Here is a 20897-nt window from a genome sequence, read left to right as displayed (position 1 = left end):
CTGGCAGCGCCATGTGTTTCAAACGCTGCCAGACTGTTGTAGCGCGCGGTTCTCTCGAAACTTTACAGCGCAATCGAAAACTTATCTGCCCAACGTGCGTGTCTCACGTAGTAGATAAAAAGCTTAACGGAATTTTCCCCATAACAAAATCAAAAAAATTAACTACAAACAAATAGAATTAAAATGGCAAGCAACGTTTTACAAGGCTGCAGCTCCTCGGGATCTCTTGATGTTTGCGAAACTGAAGATCTACTGGAATATTCCGGATTACAACACGAAGACAATGGCAGCCTTAACAACACCACTGCAGGCATAGACATCGCATCAGCGGGATTTTATTTTGGTTTCTGTACCTTCGTTTCGCACGTTCTCCTCGCAGGTATCACGGCGTTCGTGGTGCACAAATGTGTGTCCTTGAAGATGGTCCACACTGCGGGACATGCATTTTACTGCACCGTAGCTGTAAGTATTATCCTCTCTCTCGTCCTTGAACTCAAAATACAAATAGACGTTTTTTCTATCATTGACAGTTTGTATTTTGTTTAGGGGAAGCGCTGCTGGTGCGGCACAGCAGGGTCCTCGAATCTTACCTGGGTATCTTCAACTTAGATCTGTTGCACGGCGCCTTGGGTCTGCTCGCGTTTGTAGTCGGTGTCGGTGGTGTTGGCATCAAAACATGGCAGAAACTTGAACGCAAACGCGAGGATCCAAATGCCAACGTCAAGCACTTCCGTAGCAATCATGGTTTCTCAGGTAAGTGGATATGAATTCACTATCCGATGGCATATTCCCTAAATGTATCTCTGCTTCTTTTAGGTATCATTGGGTGTGCCCTGCTGCTGTGCACTGTTCTGAGTGGCTTGCCACTTTATTTCATCACAAGCAAAACGCTTCAGCTCGTCCATCGCTTTTGTGCTCTCAGCAGTTTCCTGTCTTTGATGATCTCCCAAATGTACAGCTACAACACGGGTTTTGCCCGACGTCAATGGAAAGCCCACCACGTGCGGTTATTCAAGTTGTTTACGTTTATTGCCACTGTCACCACTGTGAACTACGAGCTGAGACGATTTTCTCGCGAAATTGTAACTCTATTGTGGAGGCAGATAAGCGAGTAAACAAAATTGACTCTCATTCTCGAACCTCATTCCACACTATATTCAAACTGTTTTACATTCATATTTATGCTTTTATTTGTTGATTAATAACGATACATTGATATAGAATATATATTGTATATAGTTTTGATTATTTGCGACTGCATCTGGATACAATTAGAAATAGATATAGCTTATAGTTCCATGTTACTAGCGATGGATATAGCAAACAATCACCACAAATAAAACAGATCCGACGCTTACGGTTTTCTACAAACTAACATATTATTTTAAATATTGAAGTGGATTAAGTGATAGATGCGTGAGAGAAAGCATCAGTTGCGTCCGCTCTGCGACGTGTGCATTATGTCCAGAGCAGCGGGAATGTTGCCCTCAACCGATTCCAACAACTGTGTGAGCCAGGCACCTTCGTTGCTAAAGCCCATAGCCATCATAGCGTGCACTGCAGCATTAATGCGTTCATCTGTGATGACGAGAAACAAATAAATTAACAAGTTACGCATATTTCATATCTAAAGGTGAAATTACCAGTGTGATAGATGGGCACGGTGCGCTTCTGTTCTGGTGCCAGAGGACGAGGAGCATTTGTTGTCGATGTCGAGATGCTGTTAGTGGCCACCGAATTGGTCGACGTCGAGGTGCTCACTGTATCCACTTGTGAAGTTTGGGTATGTGCCGTTGTCTGTTCACGTTGCTGCTCCTCGTTAATATGTTGACGCAGCATTTCACCAAGCTGCACATAGTCGCGCGATGGCGACAGCGAAGCATCCGTATTGGTAGCGGAATTGGTGCTAGTTGAGTTCAAGTTGATCAATGCATCGGTACTAGACACGTTGGCAATGGGAGCAGTACTGTTATCAATCATCTGCCAGTCCTGATCCAAACTATCTGACCTGCGGCGTTCTTCTTTCTCTTCGTTTGCGATTGGAACAGAAATAGACTGCGCGACTGAGGAAATGGGAGCAGTAACGGTAGATGCAACGGATGTGATAGAAGCTGCTGGCATTGATTGCTCTTCTGATGATGCTTGTGAATCAATAGACTTGCCCGAAGATGTTGATGTAGTAGACTCTGCAGTTTCGGCAGGATTCTTTGGTGTCTCAGAGACAGTTTCAGATTTCTTTGGAACTGAGGAAGTACTAGAAGACATTGAAGTATCCGCACACCCAAAGGCAGCTGCCTCATTAGGATCTATCATTTTAGCAAACATTTCGCTAAAGTTGTTCAAGATTTCAATGCCAGCTCGCATATACTCGGGATTCACCATCTGTGCCAAGTTCTCCAGGTTGATCACTGGAGTTGTCGGGGTGCTGTTGGTAGTGGAAGCAGCTGCCTCAGGTTTTGGTTGCTCCTTGGTGCGTGGAGCAGCTACTGGTTCCTCTACATTGGCTGTGACAGCGGGCTCCACAACAGGTTTCGATTCAGTTGAAATATTTTCAGAGCTTGTGGTAGCTGCTGCAGTCGGTTCTTCGGTCTTGCACTGAGTTTCCTTGGAGTCTGGAACCGTAGACGGATCAGCCGAAGGAGCAGCGGCTGCTGGAGTGGCTGTTGCCGCGGCGGCCTCTGGTAAGTTCATCATCATCTCAACAAACTGAGACATTAAGCCACCGTGACGACGAGTAGAACGTCGATCACGACGGCTCTCCTTGTGCGAATCTGTGGCTGTTCCAGCTGTTGGCTGAGATGAAGCAGTTGCCGTGGCAGCAGCAGCAGCTTCTCCGAATGGACATTGACCACGGAAGCGACGGCCCGAACGACGATGGTGGTGCGAACCAGCCCCTGGACCACTTAGCCAAGCATCGATGACGCTTGGTCCGTTGTTGGTTGGCATGCGCACCATCAAGTGATCAGAATGCTTGTGCGCAGACTCACAGCGCTGGCAAAGATCAAAATCGGGACACTGCACGCATTTGTAGCGAAAACCAATCATTGGCAACGTTCCACAGGCATCGCATTGAACACCATCATGAATGACGAAATTGCTCGGATCGTCGACTGGTGGAGCAGCAGTTTCATCGTGTTTGGCTTCCACCTTTTCTTCACCGGCACTTGAGATTTGCATGTGCATGTTCTTCTCACATTGGCTCAAAAAAATGTCATAGTCATTTTGATTGACAATCTCAATTTCATCAGAATCAGCATCTAAAAGAAAAAAGTATGTATATACTATTAGTAATAGTGAAACAAAATTTTCTGATGTTTTTGTGGCAAAATTGTGAAATTGATATATGTATGTATATACACATACATGCATGGTCTGATTTGCAAACATACAAAAGAATACTATTATTAAATTAAGCAAAATCGTCGACTACTCTTTGTCTATCGATTTGGACCTGTTGAGCAACTCCAACATTTGTTTTGGTTTTGAAGCAATATGGGAAATGGATGCGTTAGAGTGGGACAACTACAGAGTAAAATGCAGTATATGTATGTAGATTTCTGCGGTGTACTTCGTTTCTTGTTTAAACATTCATTAGTCTAAAACTTAATTCATGTACTATGTCCATACTCACGATGTATTTACTTCATTATATATATATATAAATTGGTACATACGTGTACAAATGAATCATTGTGAAGTTTTTGTGGTCGATTTTTCGACATTTTCGCTATCAAATCTATTACTGATACTGATACGCATTAGTGTGAATCACATTGGACATAGAAGTAACAACGTAGTATATTTGTATATACATATGTATGTATTATTTGTACATTTACAAAATAAACGCAATTTGTAATATTCTTGCTGTTCTCTGAAACAACAATTTACACTCCCGCACACATTTGGTTGCACTGCCATTTATTTCACAATTATATCATCGATTCAATATCTTACCTATCCAATATGTCCTGATCTCGGTTTTGGGCAGCTGACGCTCCTGGAACAGATACATCTCAATTTCCCGGTGCAATATATTCAATGAAGCGGACGGCATTTTTAGATATGCATTTATTTTCTTCGTTACACCAGCTGATGCACCATGGTAGGTTATTTTTAATAGTCGTTCAGCCATTTTAAAAACTTTTTATTTTTATTTTCAGTTTATTATTAAAATATACGTTGCGTAAACTGCTTTTCAAAACTACTGTTTATTTGTAATTTTATTTCGTTACACCAATTTTATTTCGTTACACCAATTCTCTGTTGTTATTTGTGTGATGGAATTAATTGCGTCGCACTCGATGTTCTTCGTTCTTCGTTTTGTATTGACGAACCGCAGTTGGTGCAGCGTCGGCTTTTATACCTGCAGCTGCTCGTCGATAAATGATGGACACGAAGGTTCTTGAATATTCTCTTCGTCCGAAAATACTGCAAATCATTCTCTGAAATAGCTCTATTTGTACTCTAGTAGCACGCACACATACATTTTTGTTAAAAAATGAAAAGTAATGCTTAAAGCTGGCTCAATTGAAGTGAAGAAGCATTGCTGGTATTATCGATATATCGATATACTTTTAATACATCGATTTTTGTTATAATAAACATGTGTGCTGTTATTTTGATCATATAAGCGGTGTATCTGTAAATATTATCAGTAAAATTAAAAATTCTTTTTAATATAAAAATAATGCTACGACAGTTTTAGAAATTTTATTCCTTTAAAATATCGTGAATGATTTAATCATTGTTTGTTTTTAATCTTAGATTTGCAAAATTGTTAGAGTATTTTAAAATGTATGAATTTGATATCTGATATTCCATACCAGTACAAGTATTTTATGTGTTGCGTGAATCTACCGTAACAACGTGAAACGTATTGATAATATTTCACATTTATCGTTACTATCTATCGCGCACAGTGTTAACAAAATATTATGTGCCAGCCCTCGAAAGCGCCAAATTTAAATTTGAAACTAATTGAGGTCCCGTATGTGATTGGTTCGATAAAATTTGTATATATTGTAAATGTTGTGTATGCTTAATAATTGAAATTATAATAATAATTTATTTTAGGGCTGTGTGCGTCGCAACATTTGCAAAAGTTGAAGCATATGAGTCTTCGTTCGCGGTGGATTTGCGGTTTCATCATTAGCGTGTTGTCGGCTTTCGATGTCCTTTTTTGGAGCGGGTATATTTACTACTTGTGCAGTGGTTGTGTCCGCTACAGAATTCTCGGCGTCTGTTGCAGCTGTTTTCTTCGAGAATGCATTAGCTAAGAGGAGCGATATGTTACATTATGTAAATTTAGTTTTCGAAACCATTCAACTCACTTAGATATTCATCGGCAAGTATGTCCAGCCAGGAGGAATCATCTTGCGATGGCATTCCAATTACGAAACCATCTAAACGTAATTTCAGATTTTCTTCGCCCTTCTGACGTTGATCATAATGGATCTCCTCTTGCTGATAGCCATAGTCCCCATAATCGTTGTACAAAAGCTCCAGCAAATCGCTGGCAGAGCTACGCATTTTTGATGGCTTTGCCATGGCCAAGCCAATAAATTGCAGAAAGAACAAGACAAACAGACGATTGGTGAATTTGCACATCTTTTTGGATGCTTCTCTTTTATAGCGTAGACAGGACCGCCGTCGTCTGAAAGCGGACAACGAATGAGCCACAGTTCTGGGCATGAGCATAAGATGAGCCTTTGCCAGAAGTTTGATCGTTAAAAAAGAAAAAAAAAACTCGATTCTGTGAATAGGCAACCGATTCCAGTTCAATGGCCCAAAGACTTCCGCATTGTGATGCGAATGTGAGAACCTTCACTGCAGATGCAGTTGCTTTTGCCACTGACCGCAGCTTGCCACTCAATTTTGCGCAGTTCTAATGCTTCCTTGACAAACATGTAAATTACATCAAATACATATTTCTATTTGAATTAATTCCCTGCACTTGAGTATGCAATTAGTCGCCACAAAGTGCTTAATTATTTGCGCAAACGAACATAACCCAATAACCCAAATTCAGTTAAGTGCGAGAAAAAACGTAAGTCATTCATTCGGTGAAACGTTCTAATTGTTAACTTGTAATACTTTGTTTATTCTAAATGTTAGATAGTTTTTGTTGTACGACTGTATGTGTGCTCAGCTGTGTACTTACATAGTTGATGGTCAGGTTCAATGACCAACGTCAGAGATCACTTTAGAATGCGCCTATTACTTACACTCTAGCCAATTCCAATCTCCACAGGAAGATTGGAAACTAGAAACTGCATGTTAGATGCTTTTTCGTCTTAGTTGTTGTTGCTAGTTTTGTTTTTTTTTTTTTATTATTATTATTTTGTGTGCAATGGAAACTGGTTTGCAATTGAAAACACAGCCGAGTGTCGACTGCCGAGTGCCGAGAACGTGTAGGAAATTATGGCGCTGGCCTCAGCCTCAGTTTTCAGCCTGAGCAATTGCCGCTTTTATTATCGCTGCTGGCCCCTTGATGTCAGTTAGTTAGTTGGCATTAGAGTTAGACGCTGACTTCGCTTATCCTTCAGTGCATCATTACCGTTACTTTTAATTTATACCCGGCACCAATGAGCTTCATGAGGGGTATTCCAACTAATCTTTCGACTGTTAGGGACTGTAAGAGCAGAACATTTCAAGAGAATTGCAAAAAATTCTATAAGTGCACTATTTAATTTTTTCTTCTAATTTCTGCAAATATACATTCTATAACCGATGCCTATTAAACATTTTAAGTTTACATATTGGATAATCCAACATTCAGCACTTTTTCGAAGATTTAAATATGTATGTATCTTTAAAAACTTGTGAAAAATATTTAGTAGACTTAAATATTATTATAATTTAATATCATATAAGTCGTCAAAATTAACAATTTCCTTCAACAGCCTTACCCCAGCATCCCAAAAAATGTTGGAAGCACAATACTGCACAATTACTGTTATCGTCTAACACACTTATGTTATGCTATCTATCTAAAAAACAGCCTAACATTATAAGTATTCCGAAGGTGCTTGCTGGCGTCACTTAAAATACTATTATTAGAAAGTTACCTCTTTCTAAATAGGTAAAATAAATGATTTTAATTGTATCCATAATCAATAATCAACAAGTATCCCAGAGTCGAACCGGGTCGATTGTAGTTTTTAAATTTGTTTTCATTTCGTTGTCATAACTGCAACTTCCGCCACATTGCCCCATTAATAACATGGTCGCTTGGCGCTTAATAACAAATTTGAAATTGAATTCGAGATTGAAATTGAAGTTCAAGAGTTTTATTGATTGTGTTTGTTTAGCATGTGCCTAAGTAGCTTAAGTCTAATACTTTCGCAAAACTGTTTGCATTTATCATTTAAATGGTAATGGATAACTTAAGTATACGCTTTCGTTTAGCAGTCTCAATAGGTGACTCAGGTCTCAGTCTCAGTAGCCTTCGACCTGGCGACACGCGCCATAACTGTCCCGACGCTGGCCTGGTGCACAGCGAGCCAAGCCATCGCGCAGCAGAGTCTTCGAATCGGCGAGAGCATCAGAGCCGAGACCGAGCAGCTCAAAACTCAGCACGTCGGCATCGACCAAGTGCTTGGGTTGAATGGGCGTCGGTTCATCGTCCAGCTGCCAGAGGCGCGGCTGAGCTTCGTTTATTATGTACGCGGGCACATCGATGGGCGGATATAGGGCGTTGCCATTGCCCGACTTGGCGTGCTGTTGCACCTGGCTTTGGGCGATGTCCGAGCGATAAATTGGCACGCTGATGGCGCGTCCATTGGAAGTGGAGCCAGTGTCAGTGGCCGACAAGCGATTGGTGTCCAGGAAACTGTCACCGCCCAGCGAGCGTGAATTACGATAATAATGCGATCCCATCTGGTTGTAACCTTCCAACAGATTGTTGCCTCCCGAGCTGCTGCTGCTGGCAGTGGCAACCGGTGGCAAGGCCTGTATAAGCTCTGGCTCCGCCTCCAGATGATATGGCTTGATCAACTGCGGCATGGGCAACAGCTGGGGCGGCAGCACGTCCACTTGTTGGCGGTGCAGTCGCGGCTGTTGCTGCTCCTCGCTGACTGCCGAGATGTCTACATGGTAGGGAGTACGTCCCTCAATGAAATCGGAGATGGGCCCTTGCGGCAACTGGAGTTGCTGCTGTGGCTGATGCTGTTGACGGTAGAAGGATTTGAGGGCTGTAGCATGAGCATGCTTCCGCTTGTTGCTGCTGCCACCTTTTGAGGCGCCACGCAACGAAGATTTGGTCAGCAGATCCAAGAGGCTGAGACCCTCCTGTGGTCCTGGCGGTATCAGCACAATCATAAAGTTTTCGAGATCTGCTCGTATATTGTATTGTCCTTCCTGGCGCTGATCATAGGTGATTAGGCGACGCCGAACTGTGTCCTCAGCCTCCAACGAAGGCGACACGGGCAGCGGTGGTTGCAGCAAGCCGGGCTGTGCCTCAATTAAGGCGGCCTCCGCTGCATCTGCTGGCGCTACTGCTGGGAAATGCTCCTCCTTGATGGGTCCAGGAGATTGATTTTGACTCTGGCCACCAGCCGAAGTCGAAGACGGAGCAAGCGCCTCGGTCGTAGCATCAGGCAGCGACGCTAGCGCTGATGTGCCGAGCAACAGCAGCGTGAAAGTCTGCAAAAGCATCTTGGACGCAATGTAAATGTTTTTAAACTTTGACAATGTTCTCTTGATTCAACAACAGCCGCTCTCTATGTTCTTCGTTCTTAACACTCGCGCTTCTGCCTCGCAACTGACTTCAAGTCCGCGACAACAGCTTTAACGTCGACGTTGGCGCATGCGCAACTTTCATATTCTGCAGCAGACTCAGTAGCTTATTTTGCCGTTGCTTAGCCTCTGTCGTCGCGACGTCGCGTCGCTGCTTGAGTTGCTTTCTTCTGCATCCCGAACATGATTCTGATTCTGGTTTCTTGCCACTGTTGCTGTTGTTCTTTTTGTAGGTGTTCTTGTTCTTGGTTTTGCTTTTATTTATTCATTTTTCGTTTTCTTTATTTATTTTGTTTTTTTGTTGTCGTATTTTCGTCGTGCCCATTTCGTTGCGTGACTTGCGTACACTGTCAACCTCCCTGTCGTCTGTCACCCCCGCAGTTTCGATGTTGTTGTTGTCGCTTCTTTGTTATTATTATTTGTGGGCCCGTTAGGCGCATGGATTGTGAGGGGGCATAGTGCGAGTTCTCACAGGCGACCGCACAGTGGGACGTGAATTAGATTTTCACACCAATTAGGCAATGAGGAAGCGTTTTGATGTCCAGCTAATCGGTCGAGCACGTACGCAGATTGATCGCCGGACAGTTGACGGCTGAGCAAACCCAGTATCATCATCAGTCGTGGGGACTTGATTAGGCGCTGCCCAGCTACTATATGTATGTAGTCTGGTCTGTCTATCTGTCCGTCTGTCAGCTTATTAATAATAAATGGAAACGTTGAATGCCGTAACAAATCGATTAGAAGGTGAATCGGAATACTTGAAATCTCAAAATGATTTGATGGAATAAATGATAATCAATCGTAATCATTTGAGAAAGTGCTTGAAATCATTTCGCTAACAATTGTAGGGTATATTACAGCTGATCATCTGTTGCGAAGTCGTGTGTGATTTGCTTACCAACCATTTAGATCTAAATGATTCTCTCACATGACCGCTTTTAAAATACATTAAAATCGTTTGCTAAATGCTCTACTGTCCGATCTGTAATCCAGATAAAGAACAACGCATCGGATCATCATCTGGGGTTTGGCAACACATTCGAAACACTTAGCTCCCTCCAATTGTAAATTAATAATTGCACATTGCAAGATTGTGTTCTAAAATATAATTTATTCCTTTAAAGTGGCTGTCTTGTCGTGGTTTTGTCTTTTACACAGTTTTACAAGGATGGGGAAGCGATATTTACATTTACAGTTCAGTATATAATTAAAATCGTGCCCCATTTTATTCACACTAATTTATAGATATTAGATGTATAAAGTATGCGACGCAATTAAATAATAATAACATAGTTTGCATTTAAAAAAATAAGAGGTCATGTCGGTTTTCTTCAGCTTCAATGCATAAACTAGAGCACATTATGAATAATACAAAATAAATTAAGCACATTTAAGAGTATGCTATTATGTCTAGATAATTGAGAGCTAAACAGCAAATTGAATAAATACATAAAACACTAACATTTAAATACACTTAGAGATACAATTAGAATGATTACAGGGTACAGGAAGCAAGCGTTGTCTTGGAACCGCGTCCAAGTCTTTCTTAATAAAAAATATAGTGGATCTGTGTGAAAAATGTAGTTTTGACAATTGTTTTGCGCTCTGGATATTCAATGGGATAATAGTAATGTTTGTAGTTATTTCATCATCATTGATGCAAATAGATTCGACAAATTTCAGTTGAATACTACAATGGTCGAAGCGAGTTTTTCATTGCTAAAAGGAATAGAACCGTATGAAGCATAGCCTTTTGGAAAGTGTGTATTATAATGTCGTTTTTTGTTCTTTATAACTCGAGAATATTTGTCCTTGCCACCTGAGCATCTTGTTCAAAAAGGCGCTAATTAGAACAAAATATATGCATACTCGAATGTAAATACATAATCTCACATCCACTTAAGATGAATAAGACTTGCCGCAGAGAGCTCAAATGAGAAAAACAAATAGTAAACTGCACATTAAAGCACTGTGCACTGTCTAATCCTTTTTGAGTGACGTCTTTAACTCATCCGGATGCTCCTGCAGTTTCACTTGCGGTTTGCTCTCTACTTCTTTGTCCGGCACTCTTTTGTGCACCGTAAAGCAAATACGATTAAAGTGCTCGCACATCTGATCGACCACACTGGCTCCGTAGTGCCAATGTGTTAATGTAGTCACAATGAGCAGCATGTAAAGTAGCGGCCGCTCCAATACCGGGAGCCACAATCCCAGCACTATGGACACCACATACATGGGCGTCTGCCAGTGCCAGGCTTCGCAGCGGGTGACAGACATTTGGGAGACGATCAATCGGCACTGCAATATATATAGAAAAAATAATTTAATAGTGTATTTATCTTTTCAAAGATTATGTTTAATTCTAACCTCCAAATTCAAATTCAAATTCAACGTTGATATTGTAATGAGATCTCAAATTGATTTGATTAAAATACTATTTGAATACTATATATATTTTTAGATACTAAGCTTACAATGTAACTAAATCGAATTCCATGGACTTGTAAGTGGATCGAAGTAAAAATAGCTGTTCCCAAACTATACTAAAATAATTGCTATCATATAGATTAATGATTAATACACCAAAATCAAATAAAAGGAAACATTAATTAACAACCTTATCCTTAAGAACTCTCACTACTTAATATCGATTATCGATTGATTGATCAAGCAATTCACAGATAACAATAATTATATGTATATTTATTTTTCCTTCAAATCTCATATTTATTTCCTTTCTTAAAATTCCAGTTTGAATACTGCAATTATAAGTTCATAGGATTAATGCGGACCAAAATAAAAATAATGAGAGCTCAGTGCCCACATTGATTTGCACTAAAATATTTGATCCGAAAAAGAACAATTATTGCTTTAACTGTTCATCCAATTCGAAGCCTGAATTAACTTGATCAATGGATCTCCCTCACGTGGGAAAACGAAAATGCCGCGATCCTTTTTTAAATAGCGATAGGCTCGATGCTGATACCAGCCATAAATCTGATTCTCAGTCATCGGCTGGGCAGTGGCATGCTTTGGTTCATATTTGGCGACTTTCTCTCCAGTTGTCAGGCTAACATTGACCGACTCTGAAGAGTTTTGCACATCCTTTTCAAACTTATTTCGCATACGCTTTATCTCCTCGTTGGTGCAGTTAAAATAAGGCCAATCATGGCGTGCATAAAACTTCAATGTCAACGGAGACTCTGCTTCGGTAACAGTAATTGGACTGAGTTGAAGTGCTGCGTCGTCCTCCTCCCCGTTTCCCTCCATACGACGCTTTATATCTGCTGCACAGCGGCGACCACCGCAACAGAAAGGTGGCATTTTAAAGGATTTTACTGTATTCTGAACTTATTAAAATTAAAATAAATTGAATGATTATAGCTACAAAAGAAAGCCTAGAGTTTGGAAGTTTAAATTTATGTGAACCTAGTCGAGAAATTTAATCACAAATTATAGAATCCCTGACGACTCAGTTGAGTATAACAAAAGAGTATTCAATAGTTAATGTCACTAATTTATGTTTACATATGCATTATTCATCGTTTTCTCAAGGCTTATCAGCTTTTCTCGTGAATACTAACTACTTTATAGTGTTAGCTATCGAAACTTTATATGAGCAACAAAAACGAAACCACGCTACCCCCATATCATAGAATGAGTCAATGCACCGATAAGATATCAATGGGGACTTAAAAGCAAGTGTCACCGGGGGCGGGACAGGAGAAGATTGCCAGGTGTTTGTAGTAGACAATACAATGTTTGTATGTCTGTGTGTGTGTGTATGTGTGTATGTGTGGGACGATCATTAATGACAAACAATTGCGCATCGCGTGATATCAAGTTTCTACTAAAATAAACCCCGAAAAGTAATCAATCAAAATCAAGCTTAAATTATATGCCATATTTAGACATGGGTATAGTTGTATTCTCTAAAGATACTTACGCTGACATTCGAGAAGATTGTGCCGCTCAACATGAACATGGCACGGGGATCCGTTTCCATAATGTCGTTCGGCGATACAAAGGGCCAGACAAACAAGAGCACAAAATATGTAACAAAAGGCCATAAGGGTCGCAGAGCCTCCGCTAGCGATAACAATCGTCCCGTGCGATTCTTATATGAGCTGTAATCAGAGTGTTATTATCAGAAATAGTCGCGACAGATTGTTGATATGTATTGAGAGCACTCACTTGTAAACGTTGATAAACACTAAAGGTAGGTTTGCCATGGCGCTAATATGGAGCACTGCTTCCATCACATTGCCCAACGGCAAAGTGCCGAGGGAGCCCAATGGCAATTCGAACTTCCAGCCCTCGAAGCCCATCCACCAGGTGACCAGGTACATAGCTGTGCTGCCCCACATGCTGAGATCATAGCCCCACGGCAAGTACAATATGCCCGTATTGTACTTCTCCCAATGCGATATGAAGAAGTTGAAGTAGACCGTTAGGCAGACATAGTACATACGCATGGGACGCACTGAGTAGACCCGGCTGCGTCCAAAGATGCTATACAGACATGTTGGTATCAGCATAGCTGTGTACGAGTCCAAACCATGATCGAACAGCTCGCCCAGCGGTCCTGACAATCCGATGCGCCGCGCTTGCTTGCCATCAATGCCGTCCAGCGTGTAGGCAACGAATATGTTGATTGCGGTGCAAAGCCATACCCAACTGGGAATGGGTGTGGTGTGCTCCTCGCCGGAGCTGGCTTCGAAGTTCCAGTCGTAGTAGGAGAGCAACACCAGGTTCATCACACTGAACAGGAAGCCCAGGAATGTCATCAGATTGGGTGCAAACCAACGGGGGAAGAACTGTGAGTGCAAAATGCATTATAATAATTATTGATTTTTTTTGCTATTATGATGATGATGTCGTTTGCTAACCTTGACAAGCCAGTCCCAGAATGGGTGCATTACATATTGACTTAGAGGTGAGGTGTCTATGGCGCTGTACTGTGTTCATAAGTTAAAAGATTGGCATTATTAAACAATACAATACAATGCAAGTAAAGAGCCAAAGCATTTACCTTGTAATTGTCAAAGCCATTTATTTGTGCCCTCGTCAGGTATTTGTAATTGAGCAGTCGCCTTATGAGCTGCATCTTCCTCATTCTCTCTTTCCTCTCCTAGACGTTGGCAAAGCGTAGCGTGGCGTGATGATGACTGCAGTGGAGTGGTATGGGTACTGCACGTGCTCCGTTATTGTTTTACGTACAGCCTCTTATTATATTATAGTATATACAAATACATTTGTAGACGGTAATCTCAACAAGGGAAAAATACACGACGATGCCACTATCGAAGGCAGCTTTTACTTTAATTACCAATTTTCAACACATTACGGACTGAATTTAGTTATGGAAAAGCCAACTATTGCATACAGCCGCACACTCCAGTTGAATTGATTGGCAATTTTAAAAGAGTGCACAGCTCGCGTCTATTTTTAATGTTGAATTTCTTTGCCGGCTGTTTTTTTCATGCCTCTGACACAAACACAAACTCACACCCGTACAGTCACACGTACACTGGTTCGCCCTTAAGCACTGACGCACACTTATGCAAAGGTACCCTCAGCTGGCCGGGGGTTGTTTTGCAACACACGTTGACGTGCTGCCCTATTTAAAAATGTTTTCTATATTAATTAATTCTTATACTCTAATTAATTTCACATGAAGAACTCCTAACTAAAAATTCTTGTGTTTAAAACCTAATTAATTTTGTGATATAGCGTTGCCACCTCGTGCAATATAGTTGCCAACTCGACTAATTTGGATGAGTACGGCAGTGTTGTATAACACAGATTAATTATTGGCGGGCATTTCGAATTAAATATTAAAAATATTTTGGATGGGCTTTATTATTGTAGGACGTTTCGAAATTTGTGTCATGTATAGTTAACAAATCACATTGCGTACAAAACATATATACTAGTATAAAATGTAACAAAATGTAATTCATAGGTAATGCCGTTAACTAAATCGCATAACAAAATGGTTCTAAGAAGAATACGTAACAAAAATTGATTTAATCTACGCTACAGATAGCCTCAAGATTATAATGAGGTTGTAATAATATGACGTTGTTATCTATCTTCTGAGATATATTCAGTTTGATTTTTTTAAATTTCGTTTGCGAATATTGCCTGGACAACCACCGGCACTCAAGAGGTGTAGTTTCCATCCCCCATCTAAAGGCAAATTAACGTCATCGTGGCACAGAGGACAACGAGCGGCTCCTGTTTTCAGTTCTAATGAAATGGACAATTTATGAGCATTAAATTAAAGACTAGTAGCAATTTGTTTAATACCACGACAAAAGTCCTCCATTTGATGCAGCTCATAGAGCTGTTTATGGACTGATTCTGTGCATCGTGTACAGACCACATAATTATCCTTCGCATCACACTCCACTAAAAAAACAAGAAAGTTCTCCGTTATTTTTATATCTCTTTCCAAATAAGGAAACTCACTTGTTAAGTGATAGTTGAGCGCAGCAACCTCCAGCACTTGACTGCATTGTGGGCACTTAGTGAGAAAAGGACAAGTCTTCCAGTAATGACGATCCAATTGACTAGTGTCGCTGCCAAGGCAGCACCAACCACAGAATGGACAACTTCTAAAATAAGTGAAATAATGTCTCAAAAATACAACTCTAATGTATGTATGTATATTACGCACATTTTAGGGGTTGTGTCGTCGGTGGATTCTGAGTTCGAAACGGACCCCTTGCGTGAGTTTGAGGCTGACAGCATTGAGCGCTTCAGTTGCTCATTGTACTGTTGTTTGCCATTGCAGGAAACATATCCATTGTCGGTTCCTATGCCCGTGGACCCTCCAAAAACCTGACCACTTTTACTCTTCAGCAAACGCGAAGCATCTGCGCTGGTTGTCGGTTGCAGGGAATCGGCTTCATTGCCTGAACTGTATTTATTGGCCTCCAGCAGCTCTTGTTTGCGTTCCAGATCCAGCTTGTCGAATTCCGTAAAGAGTTGGCGGTACAACAGATTGCGACGTGTGATGTCATCATCAGGTGGCAGTTGCTTGCGCACCAACCGTGGATTAACCTTGTAGACAAGCAGCAGAATGCGTTCAGCTACCTTACGCACTGGTTCTGCGGGATGATGAATGCCGGAGCAGCCGCAATCGGAGAGAGCGCGACACGTTAATCCGCTATGTTTATCAGTGCTAATTCCTTGTGTGTGCACCAACTGCTCCAGCATCTGCAGTCGGCTCATGGCCAAGCGCTGATGCGTCCCTGATCCTACACTGCGTGAAAGTGCTGGCGCCACAAGATGTTGCTCGGCCACTTGCGGGCAGGCGGCTATGCTTAGTATTGTGTGCTGGGCCAGCGTATGCAGACGCGCCGAGGGATCGCCTGATTTGGCAAGTAGTTCTGGCAATAGACGATCCACGCAACGTGCCACCTCATTGGGAGAAACACGGCCGGGCACATATTCAAGGAACAGTACTCGAACTGTTTCGGTGGCCTGATTAAACACGGAGTATACTGCATCACGAACAGCTCGATGCAGCAGCAACGCTGCACTGCGTGCCACCTTGTTGGGACTTGCGGCATGCTCATTGCTTTCTTCACTGGGGACTTCCTGCTCCTTGAGAAAGTTGCGCAGTCGCATGAGACCGTCTTCTCGGTCCTGAAATTGACGGGAATAGAACTGTTCCACCTGCAGAGAAAATAATTATTGAAACTAATGAAATAATAATGCTAAACCTCGCTTAACGATCACACCAAATTCGAGGCGACGAGAGGCCGTTAAGCAAAGCATGGTTGAAAGTAATTGATAAACTCACCAATTCACTGCCAAAGACGAGTATCGGCAACGCTGCCTGACGACGCTCACGATCATTGAGCCGTGAACGACTTCGATTTGGGTCTGCTTCGAGCAGCGCATTGCCCTGGCATTCCCTTAAAAATTCATTAGTATTTGAGCTAAACAGTCAGTATTTGCAACGGAACGACAACGTTTACGGGAATAGAGAAAGTAAACAAATAACAGAAGAAAAACAAAACAAAATCATAAAAAAAACATCGACAACGGTTACAATTAGTGTTTTGGTTTCTTAAAATGGCGACTCTAAGGCTATCGATTATGTTGTTATCGTGTGCGCTGTATGACTTCCATGCCGGATCATGCAAAATTTCGATATCACTACAACAACATCGATACGCAGGGCAGCGGCATTTGCAACTTGCACTTATTATCGAATTCCCAACTTACTGTCTTAACGTAGGAATGGCGCGTTCCTCATAATCCTCATAGGAGTTGCGTGGTGCGCTCTTGTTGCGCCGTCGCAGCGATCCCTGTCTGCTTGACATGGGCGAGCTATGACGCGATGCCATTGGCAGACGTGGCGATTGTGGCAGCTCATCATGCGACTTGGCATGCAGATGCAGTGCAGCAGCCGAGGCGACTAGTGCTCCAACGCTTTCTGCATTGCTGCTACTACCGCTGACCTCGTTTACTGGTTTCTCATCCTGACTTACGCTGCTGCTTAGCTTTGTGCTAGGATTAAGGTGCGCGTCGGAGAGGGCTTGCGCCACATCCTGTAGACTTGGAGCTGGAGGTAGATTCGGTTTGCCAGCCGCGTAAGTCTCGCAACTCTGATCGTTTTGGCTGAGCATGCCATCGCTCTCGAGCAGCTGCTGCACATTCAATTGCTTCAGTACACATGCTCGATACATCTCGATCTGCTCCTTGCGCAGCTTGGCTGCACTGAAGTCCTCCTGCTGCACCGCCTGTCGCTTGGCCAGTGCATAGCGTCCAAGACGTTCACCTGCTGTGCGCAGCGCTGTCATGCACAACTTTAGCTTGCGCGCATATTCGAAGCGCTCCGAGCTGACCGCCTGCAGCTTGCGCTGCTCCAGCTCACGAATGTGCTGGACAATTGACTCCTCCACATACATAGAGAAAAGGAGATCATCACAGAGTGAGGCCAGCGCCAGCTCACCGGTGGCCGTATCCACGGGCGGTGATTCGCTAGGTAGCTGTTCTTCGCCCATACTAATGGCAATTGCATCCAAATCCTCGCCTAGCACATTGACTGCCATCAATGCTATCTGTCCACTCTTGCTATACTCATTACAATGGGCACCCGACAGTCGCAATTTCAAGTGGGTACCACGTCTGGGCGTAACAGTGACGCTCTGCAATTCGCGGGATTTGTGATTGGTGTTTGCATTATCGGCGAGGGCAACAAAGCCGAGGAAATCAAAGTACTGTGATGAGGGTGTGCTGGGCAGCGACTTGGGCGAGTAGTGCAGCCAAAGCTCGATTTTTTCCGCTATAATAGATAAATAACAATAGATAGTTTAGCTATTCATGGAATACCACTTGAATACTCACGTATCAAATACTGGTGGGCTAAAAGTTGTATGCGATAGATTTTGGCAGGTTGCTGGAAACGAAAGATGATATCGTGGGTGCTTAGTCCACTGTCCACGGCACTGCGCCAGCCGTGCACAGTGGGTCCATGATTATTTAACTCGCTAGCCGGAAAAGCGGCATCTTCATCTGCAAAGGCAAAGTCAATAAAGCAACAAGTTACTAATATGAGTAGTGTTGGTAAACAGAAAAACAAAGACAGAACAGTGTTTACTAAATGAAGCAGAAAAACAAAGTAAAGTAAAATCAAAATAAACAGAGAGCCTCGTTTTTAGTTTAACTTTGTACGCACCCACTCACAACTACAAATGACATTTACGAGTGCGTATGGAAATGTGTGTGTGTATCGATTACGTGGCTGTGTTGCTCTTGTTCTTACCGGCGCTCTTATCATCTAATTCTCTTCATACTTATTAAGCGCTGTCATCACAGTTTCTAGTTTAGTCTTTCATTTAACCTGTCGCATAGCACAACACAGCGCTTGCTCTTTGATCAAACTGTTATTGTTGTATACTTAGAACTAATTTGTTAATCATTATTTTACAATGCCACAAGTGCAGAATTCCTCAGCGTCCTCCTGGCTGCAAATACAGAGTATCTTGAACAGTGTGAATCATATACTCATCTTTCTGGTGGCCGCATTCTTCTTTGTGCTGGCCAAAAGTTTGGACTTCAAGGACACTGCTATGCACATGTTTATGACAGGCATTGGCGTAAGCATTATTTAATTTATGTTGTAAAAATGTCAAATTATTAAGCTTGTAAATCAGCATAGTCATGCCTTATCTTATCATAACACTACTCCTGTTGTCACCTTGTTCATATGTATGAATATTGATAAACATAAACTTATAGTCATCACCTTTAAACCCTATCCACTTTGTCATTTTTGCAGTTTCATGTACTTATGGCCCAGGCGCTGATGTCACACTACAAAGTTAACCCGATAACCCGTTGGATTTCGCATAAAAACAAATCCCGTTACCATGGCCTGCTGCAGCTTGTAGGTGGTGTCATGGTTCTGCTGGGCGGCTTGGGCAAGTTTTCTCAGAAAGATGTTCACTTCAATACCTGGCATGGCAGATTTGGTTCGCATAAAAATGTAACACATGAATGAATATTTTTATACTAATGCCATTTGACTTCGGTAGGTGTGGCAGCTACCTTTGGATGTGCGGCGAGCATTGTAGGTGGATTGGTTAACTTCTATCAGCCCAAGATTGTGCTTAAGAAACTGCCACCCTCTGAACTACGATTCCGTCACAATGTATTTGGATTGCTCACTTTTACGCTAGGCATGGTTGCCATATACCTTGGTTACTATTCGAAGTTCTTTACTCGCCATGTGGATAATGAGTTCATCCCAGCCCTAATGCTAACCACTACCTTGGTATATTTCCTGACTATTATTGGACCTACTGGATCCCTGCTGACCAAACTTAAATACCGAAGACAAAAGCAACAGCCGCAGTAGTGGAAAAAAGGTTTGTCATGTAAACTTTTTTCAATGTTGGATGAATGAGGCTACTATGTACAATGGGGACTTTTGTATACGAGTAATATATAGAAAGTCAAGTCAACTTTTGAATTCGCTTGGCTGCTTGCCAAAGAAAATATTTGGCTGCATTGTTAATTGGAAATGCGATGCAGAATGCAGACATCAGACATATTATGGCACTACTATATTATAATGATATATGTTGACAATGTCGCAATCGTAAAAGGTGAAATGGATTTGGGTTTGGGTTCAACTTACAATGATGTTTATATGTAATGTATATAAAATTACTTATATTGAAACTGTAAGGTATTATTAACATGTGCTAATATATATTTAAATAATAAATGTTTGTTTTGATTGTACATTTGAAATTGTGATAGAGATACTTATGAACGTGCTTTCAAAATACGCCGTCTCACTAGGCGTATGCGTATTTTATCGATTTCTCAAGTGCAACCAAAGCACGAGATGTTCAACATTAATTCGCTTTGCAAGTGGCAATGGTAACTAAAACAAAAAAATAAATATTGTAATCAAACGAAATGCAACAAAAAAATGCTTTGTACTAAGTAATATATTTTAAAGGTAAAACAATCTACATTAGCTTGACTTATTTAAGCTGTTTACCTGTGGCAAAGACCACATTGAATGGAATTTTCTTGGCCATTGTTAACACAATCAACTACACAAGTTACGCGCGTTCACATTTATTGCAATAAAACAACTCAATGGTTATAACACGTTACCGTTGGCAACGTCAAATTCTTAATACGAAAACTAAATTTAGTTCAAAGGACTCCATGCAGTCTCTTTGGTTGAATGCCTCTGCTCAACTAACAGTGGGACCGGCAGCTGGTTTATAGGAAACGGGGATGAGAAATGGAGCGAGAGAGATGAAGAAATATCGATGGAAACTATCGATTTAAGTACTAATTTATGGCAGCTATCGACGAGGTTTTAAACTCATAATAATAAAGTACTGTATATTTTATTGCTAACGTTTTCTTTTCTAATTATATTATTTAACCCTTGTGGTGTGAGTACCAAGGTGCCACCGCAAGCAAAATTTTTGAATATACGTTATTGTCAGTTACAATTTTGATATATTTCCAAAGTTTAACCAACTGTCGTCTATAACATTTTTTTTTATAAAAGTTTTTACATTCAACCCTATCATTAAGACAACCCTATCTTAATAGTACAATTTGAAATAAATTTTCCGTTTGAATATGATATTTTGAATAATATCGAT

At 41.5% G+C, this 20897-nt stretch overlaps 8 protein-coding genes across 13 annotated transcripts; 2 read left to right on the top strand and 6 right to left on the bottom strand.

Annotated features, from left to right (window-relative positions):
- On the top strand, positions 1-1227 carry LOC117565804 (uncharacterized). Of its 2 annotated transcripts, none has more exons than XM_034245093.2 (3): positions 1-462; positions 531-753; positions 817-1227. In XM_034245093.2, the coding sequence occupies exons 1-3, from the start codon at positions 184-186 to the stop codon at positions 1113-1115; spliced, it is 801 nt and encodes a 266-aa protein (XP_034100984.1). In that variant the 5' UTR covers positions 1-183; the 3' UTR covers positions 1116-1227. The 2 variants fall into 2 exon arrangements, with proteins under 2 accessions (XP_034100984.1, XP_051859007.1); XM_052003047.1 differs by having other exon boundaries at positions 280-462; positions 547-753.
- On the bottom strand, positions 1166-4479 carry LOC117565803 (protein ref(2)P). Its single transcript, XM_034245092.2, has 3 exons — positions 3958-4479; positions 1644-3257; positions 1166-1578 (listed from the first exon to the last, which is right to left on the bottom strand). Exons 1-3 carry the CDS (start codon positions 4133-4135, stop codon positions 1430-1432), a joined length of 1941 nt encoding a protein of 646 aa, XP_034100983.1. The 5' UTR covers positions 4136-4479; the 3' UTR covers positions 1166-1429.
- Positions 4480-4643: 164 nt separating this feature from the next.
- On the bottom strand, positions 4644-5702 carry LOC117563558 (uncharacterized). The gene is made up of 2 exons (XM_034241938.2): positions 5334-5702; positions 4644-5275 (listed from the first exon to the last, which is right to left on the bottom strand). Exons 1-2 carry the CDS (start codon positions 5698-5700, stop codon positions 5073-5075), a joined length of 570 nt encoding a protein of 189 aa, XP_034097829.1. The 5' UTR covers positions 5701-5702; the 3' UTR covers positions 4644-5072.
- Positions 5703-7276: 1574 nt separating this feature from the next.
- LOC117563444 (uncharacterized) lies at positions 7277-9229 on the bottom strand. Its single transcript, XM_034241781.2, has one exon. The coding sequence runs from the start codon at positions 8656-8658 to the stop codon at positions 7441-7443; it is 1218 nt and encodes a 405-aa protein (XP_034097672.1). The 5' UTR covers positions 8659-9229; the 3' UTR covers positions 7277-7440.
- A 602-nt stretch (positions 9230-9831) lies between these two features.
- LOC117563443 (ethanolaminephosphotransferase 1) lies at positions 9832-14458 on the bottom strand. Its single transcript, XM_034241780.2, has 5 exons — positions 13772-14458; positions 13629-13697; positions 12934-13556; positions 12686-12866; positions 9832-11037 (listed from the first exon to the last, which is right to left on the bottom strand). Exons 1-5 carry the CDS (start codon positions 13853-13855, stop codon positions 10720-10722), a joined length of 1275 nt encoding a protein of 424 aa, XP_034097671.1. The 5' UTR covers positions 13856-14458; the 3' UTR covers positions 9832-10719.
- Positions 11420-12183, bottom strand: LOC117563446 (uncharacterized). The gene has a single exon (XM_034241785.2). It carries the CDS (start codon positions 12061-12063, stop codon positions 11611-11613), a length of 453 nt encoding a protein of 150 aa, XP_034097676.1. The 5' UTR covers positions 12064-12183; the 3' UTR covers positions 11420-11610.
- LOC117563445 (transmembrane reductase CYB561D2) lies at positions 13477-20007 on the top strand. 4 transcript variants are annotated; one of them, XM_034241782.2, is made up of 4 exons: positions 13477-13558; positions 18705-18857; positions 19040-19232; positions 19296-20007. In XM_034241782.2, exons 1-4 carry the CDS (start codon positions 13520-13522, stop codon positions 19616-19618), a joined length of 708 nt encoding a protein of 235 aa, XP_034097673.2. In that variant the 5' UTR covers positions 13477-13519; the 3' UTR covers positions 19619-20007. The 4 variants fall into 4 exon arrangements, with proteins under 4 accessions (XP_034097673.2, XP_051858757.1, XP_051858758.1 ...); XM_052002797.1 differs by lacking the exon at positions 13477-13558 and adding an exon at positions 18347-18379; XM_052002798.1 differs by lacking the exon at positions 13477-13558 and adding an exon at positions 18463-18483.
- LOC117563441 (centrosomal protein of 104 kDa) lies at positions 14583-20482 on the bottom strand. 2 transcript variants are annotated; one of them, XM_034241777.2, is made up of 8 exons: positions 20273-20482; positions 18106-18273; positions 16981-18043; positions 16553-16691; positions 15422-16425; positions 15214-15359; positions 15052-15153; positions 14583-14991 (listed from the first exon to the last, which is right to left on the bottom strand). In XM_034241777.2, exons 1-8 carry the CDS (start codon positions 20310-20312, stop codon positions 14849-14851), a joined length of 2805 nt encoding a protein of 934 aa, XP_034097668.1. In that variant the 5' UTR covers positions 20313-20482; the 3' UTR covers positions 14583-14848. The 2 variants fall into 2 exon arrangements, with proteins under 2 accessions (XP_034097668.1, XP_034097669.1); XM_034241778.2 differs by having other exon boundaries at positions 16553-16667.
- Between the last annotated feature and the right edge of the window lie 415 nt (positions 20483-20897).

This window comes from Drosophila albomicans, chromosome 2L (assembly GCF_009650485.2).
Source record: "Drosophila albomicans strain 15112-1751.03 chromosome 2L, ASM965048v2, whole genome shotgun sequence".
In the NCBI taxonomy this organism is placed as follows: Eukaryota; Metazoa; Arthropoda; class Insecta; order Diptera; family Drosophilidae; genus Drosophila; species Drosophila albomicans.
This window is presented reverse-complemented; position numbering and strand designations above follow the sequence as displayed.

Excerpts from the sequence above, each read along its gene's own strand:
- LOC117563443 (XM_034241780.2), bottom strand. The coding sequence starts at position 13,855 with ATGAGGAAGATGCAGCTCATAAGGCGACTGCTCAATTACAAATACCTG. Across the intron at positions 12,867-12,933 it reads GTGTTTATCAACGTTTACAA|CTCATATAAGAATCGCACGG; the intron begins GTGAGTGCTCTC and ends CTCTGATTACAG. Across the intron at positions 11,038-12,685 it reads CAATCTTCTCGAATGTCAGC|TGCCGATTGATCGTCTCCCA; the intron begins GTAAGTATCTTT and ends TATATATTGCAG.
- LOC117565804 (XM_034245093.2), top strand. The coding sequence starts at position 184 with ATGGCAAGCAACGTTTTACAAGGCTGCAGCTCCTCGGGATCTCTTGAT. Across the intron at positions 463-530 it reads CATTTTACTGCACCGTAGCT|TTTGTATTTTGTTTAGGGGA; the intron begins GTAAGTATTATC and ends TATCATTGACAG. Across the intron at positions 754-816 it reads TAGCAATCATGGTTTCTCAG|GTATCATTGGGTGTGCCCTG; the intron begins GTAAGTGGATAT and ends TGCTTCTTTTAG.
- LOC117565803 (XM_034245092.2), bottom strand. The coding sequence starts at position 4,135 with ATGGCTGAACGACTATTAAAAATAACCTACCATGGTGCATCAGCTGGT. Across the intron at positions 3,258-3,957 it reads GATCAGGACATATTGGATAG|ATGCTGATTCTGATGAAATT; the intron begins GTAAGATATTGA and ends TTTTTCTTTTAG. Across the intron at positions 1,579-1,643 it reads CGTGCCCATCTATCACACTG|ATGAACGCATTAATGCTGCA; the intron begins GTAATTTCACCT and ends TCGTCATCACAG.
- LOC117563446 (XM_034241785.2), bottom strand. The coding sequence starts at position 12,063 with ATGCCACCTTTCTGTTGCGGTGGTCGCCGCTGTGCAGCAGATATAAAG.
- LOC117563441 (XM_034241777.2), bottom strand. The coding sequence starts at position 20,312 with ATGGCCAAGAAAATTCCATTCAATGTGGTCTTTGCCACAG. Across the intron at positions 18,274-20,272 it reads CAATGTGGTCTTTGCCACAG|ATGAAGATGCCGCTTTTCCG; the intron begins GTAAACAGCTTA and ends TTGCCTTTGCAG. Across the intron at positions 14,992-15,051 it reads AATGGAGGACTTTTGTCGTG|AACTGAAAACAGGAGCCGCT; the intron begins GTATTAAACAAA and ends CCATTTCATTAG.
- LOC117563445 (XM_034241782.2), top strand. The coding sequence starts at position 13,520 with ATGTCATCAGATTGGGTGCAAACCAACGGGGGAAGAACT. Across the intron at positions 13,559-18,704 it reads AAACCAACGGGGGAAGAACT|AATTCCTCAGCGTCCTCCTG; the intron begins GTGAGTGCAAAA and ends CCACAAGTGCAG. Across the intron at positions 18,858-19,039 it reads TGTTTATGACAGGCATTGGC|TTTCATGTACTTATGGCCCA; the intron begins GTAAGCATTATT and ends TCATTTTTGCAG.
- LOC117563444 (XM_034241781.2), bottom strand. The coding sequence starts at position 8,658 with ATGCTTTTGCAGACTTTCACGCTGCTGTTGCTCGGCACATCAGCGCTA.
- LOC117563558 (XM_034241938.2), bottom strand. The coding sequence starts at position 5,700 with ATGCTCATGCCCAGAACTGTGGCTCATTCGTTGTCCGCTTTCAGACGA. Across the intron at positions 5,276-5,333 it reads ACTTGCCGATGAATATCTAA|CTAATGCATTCTCGAAGAAA; the intron begins GTGAGTTGAATG and ends CGCTCCTCTTAG.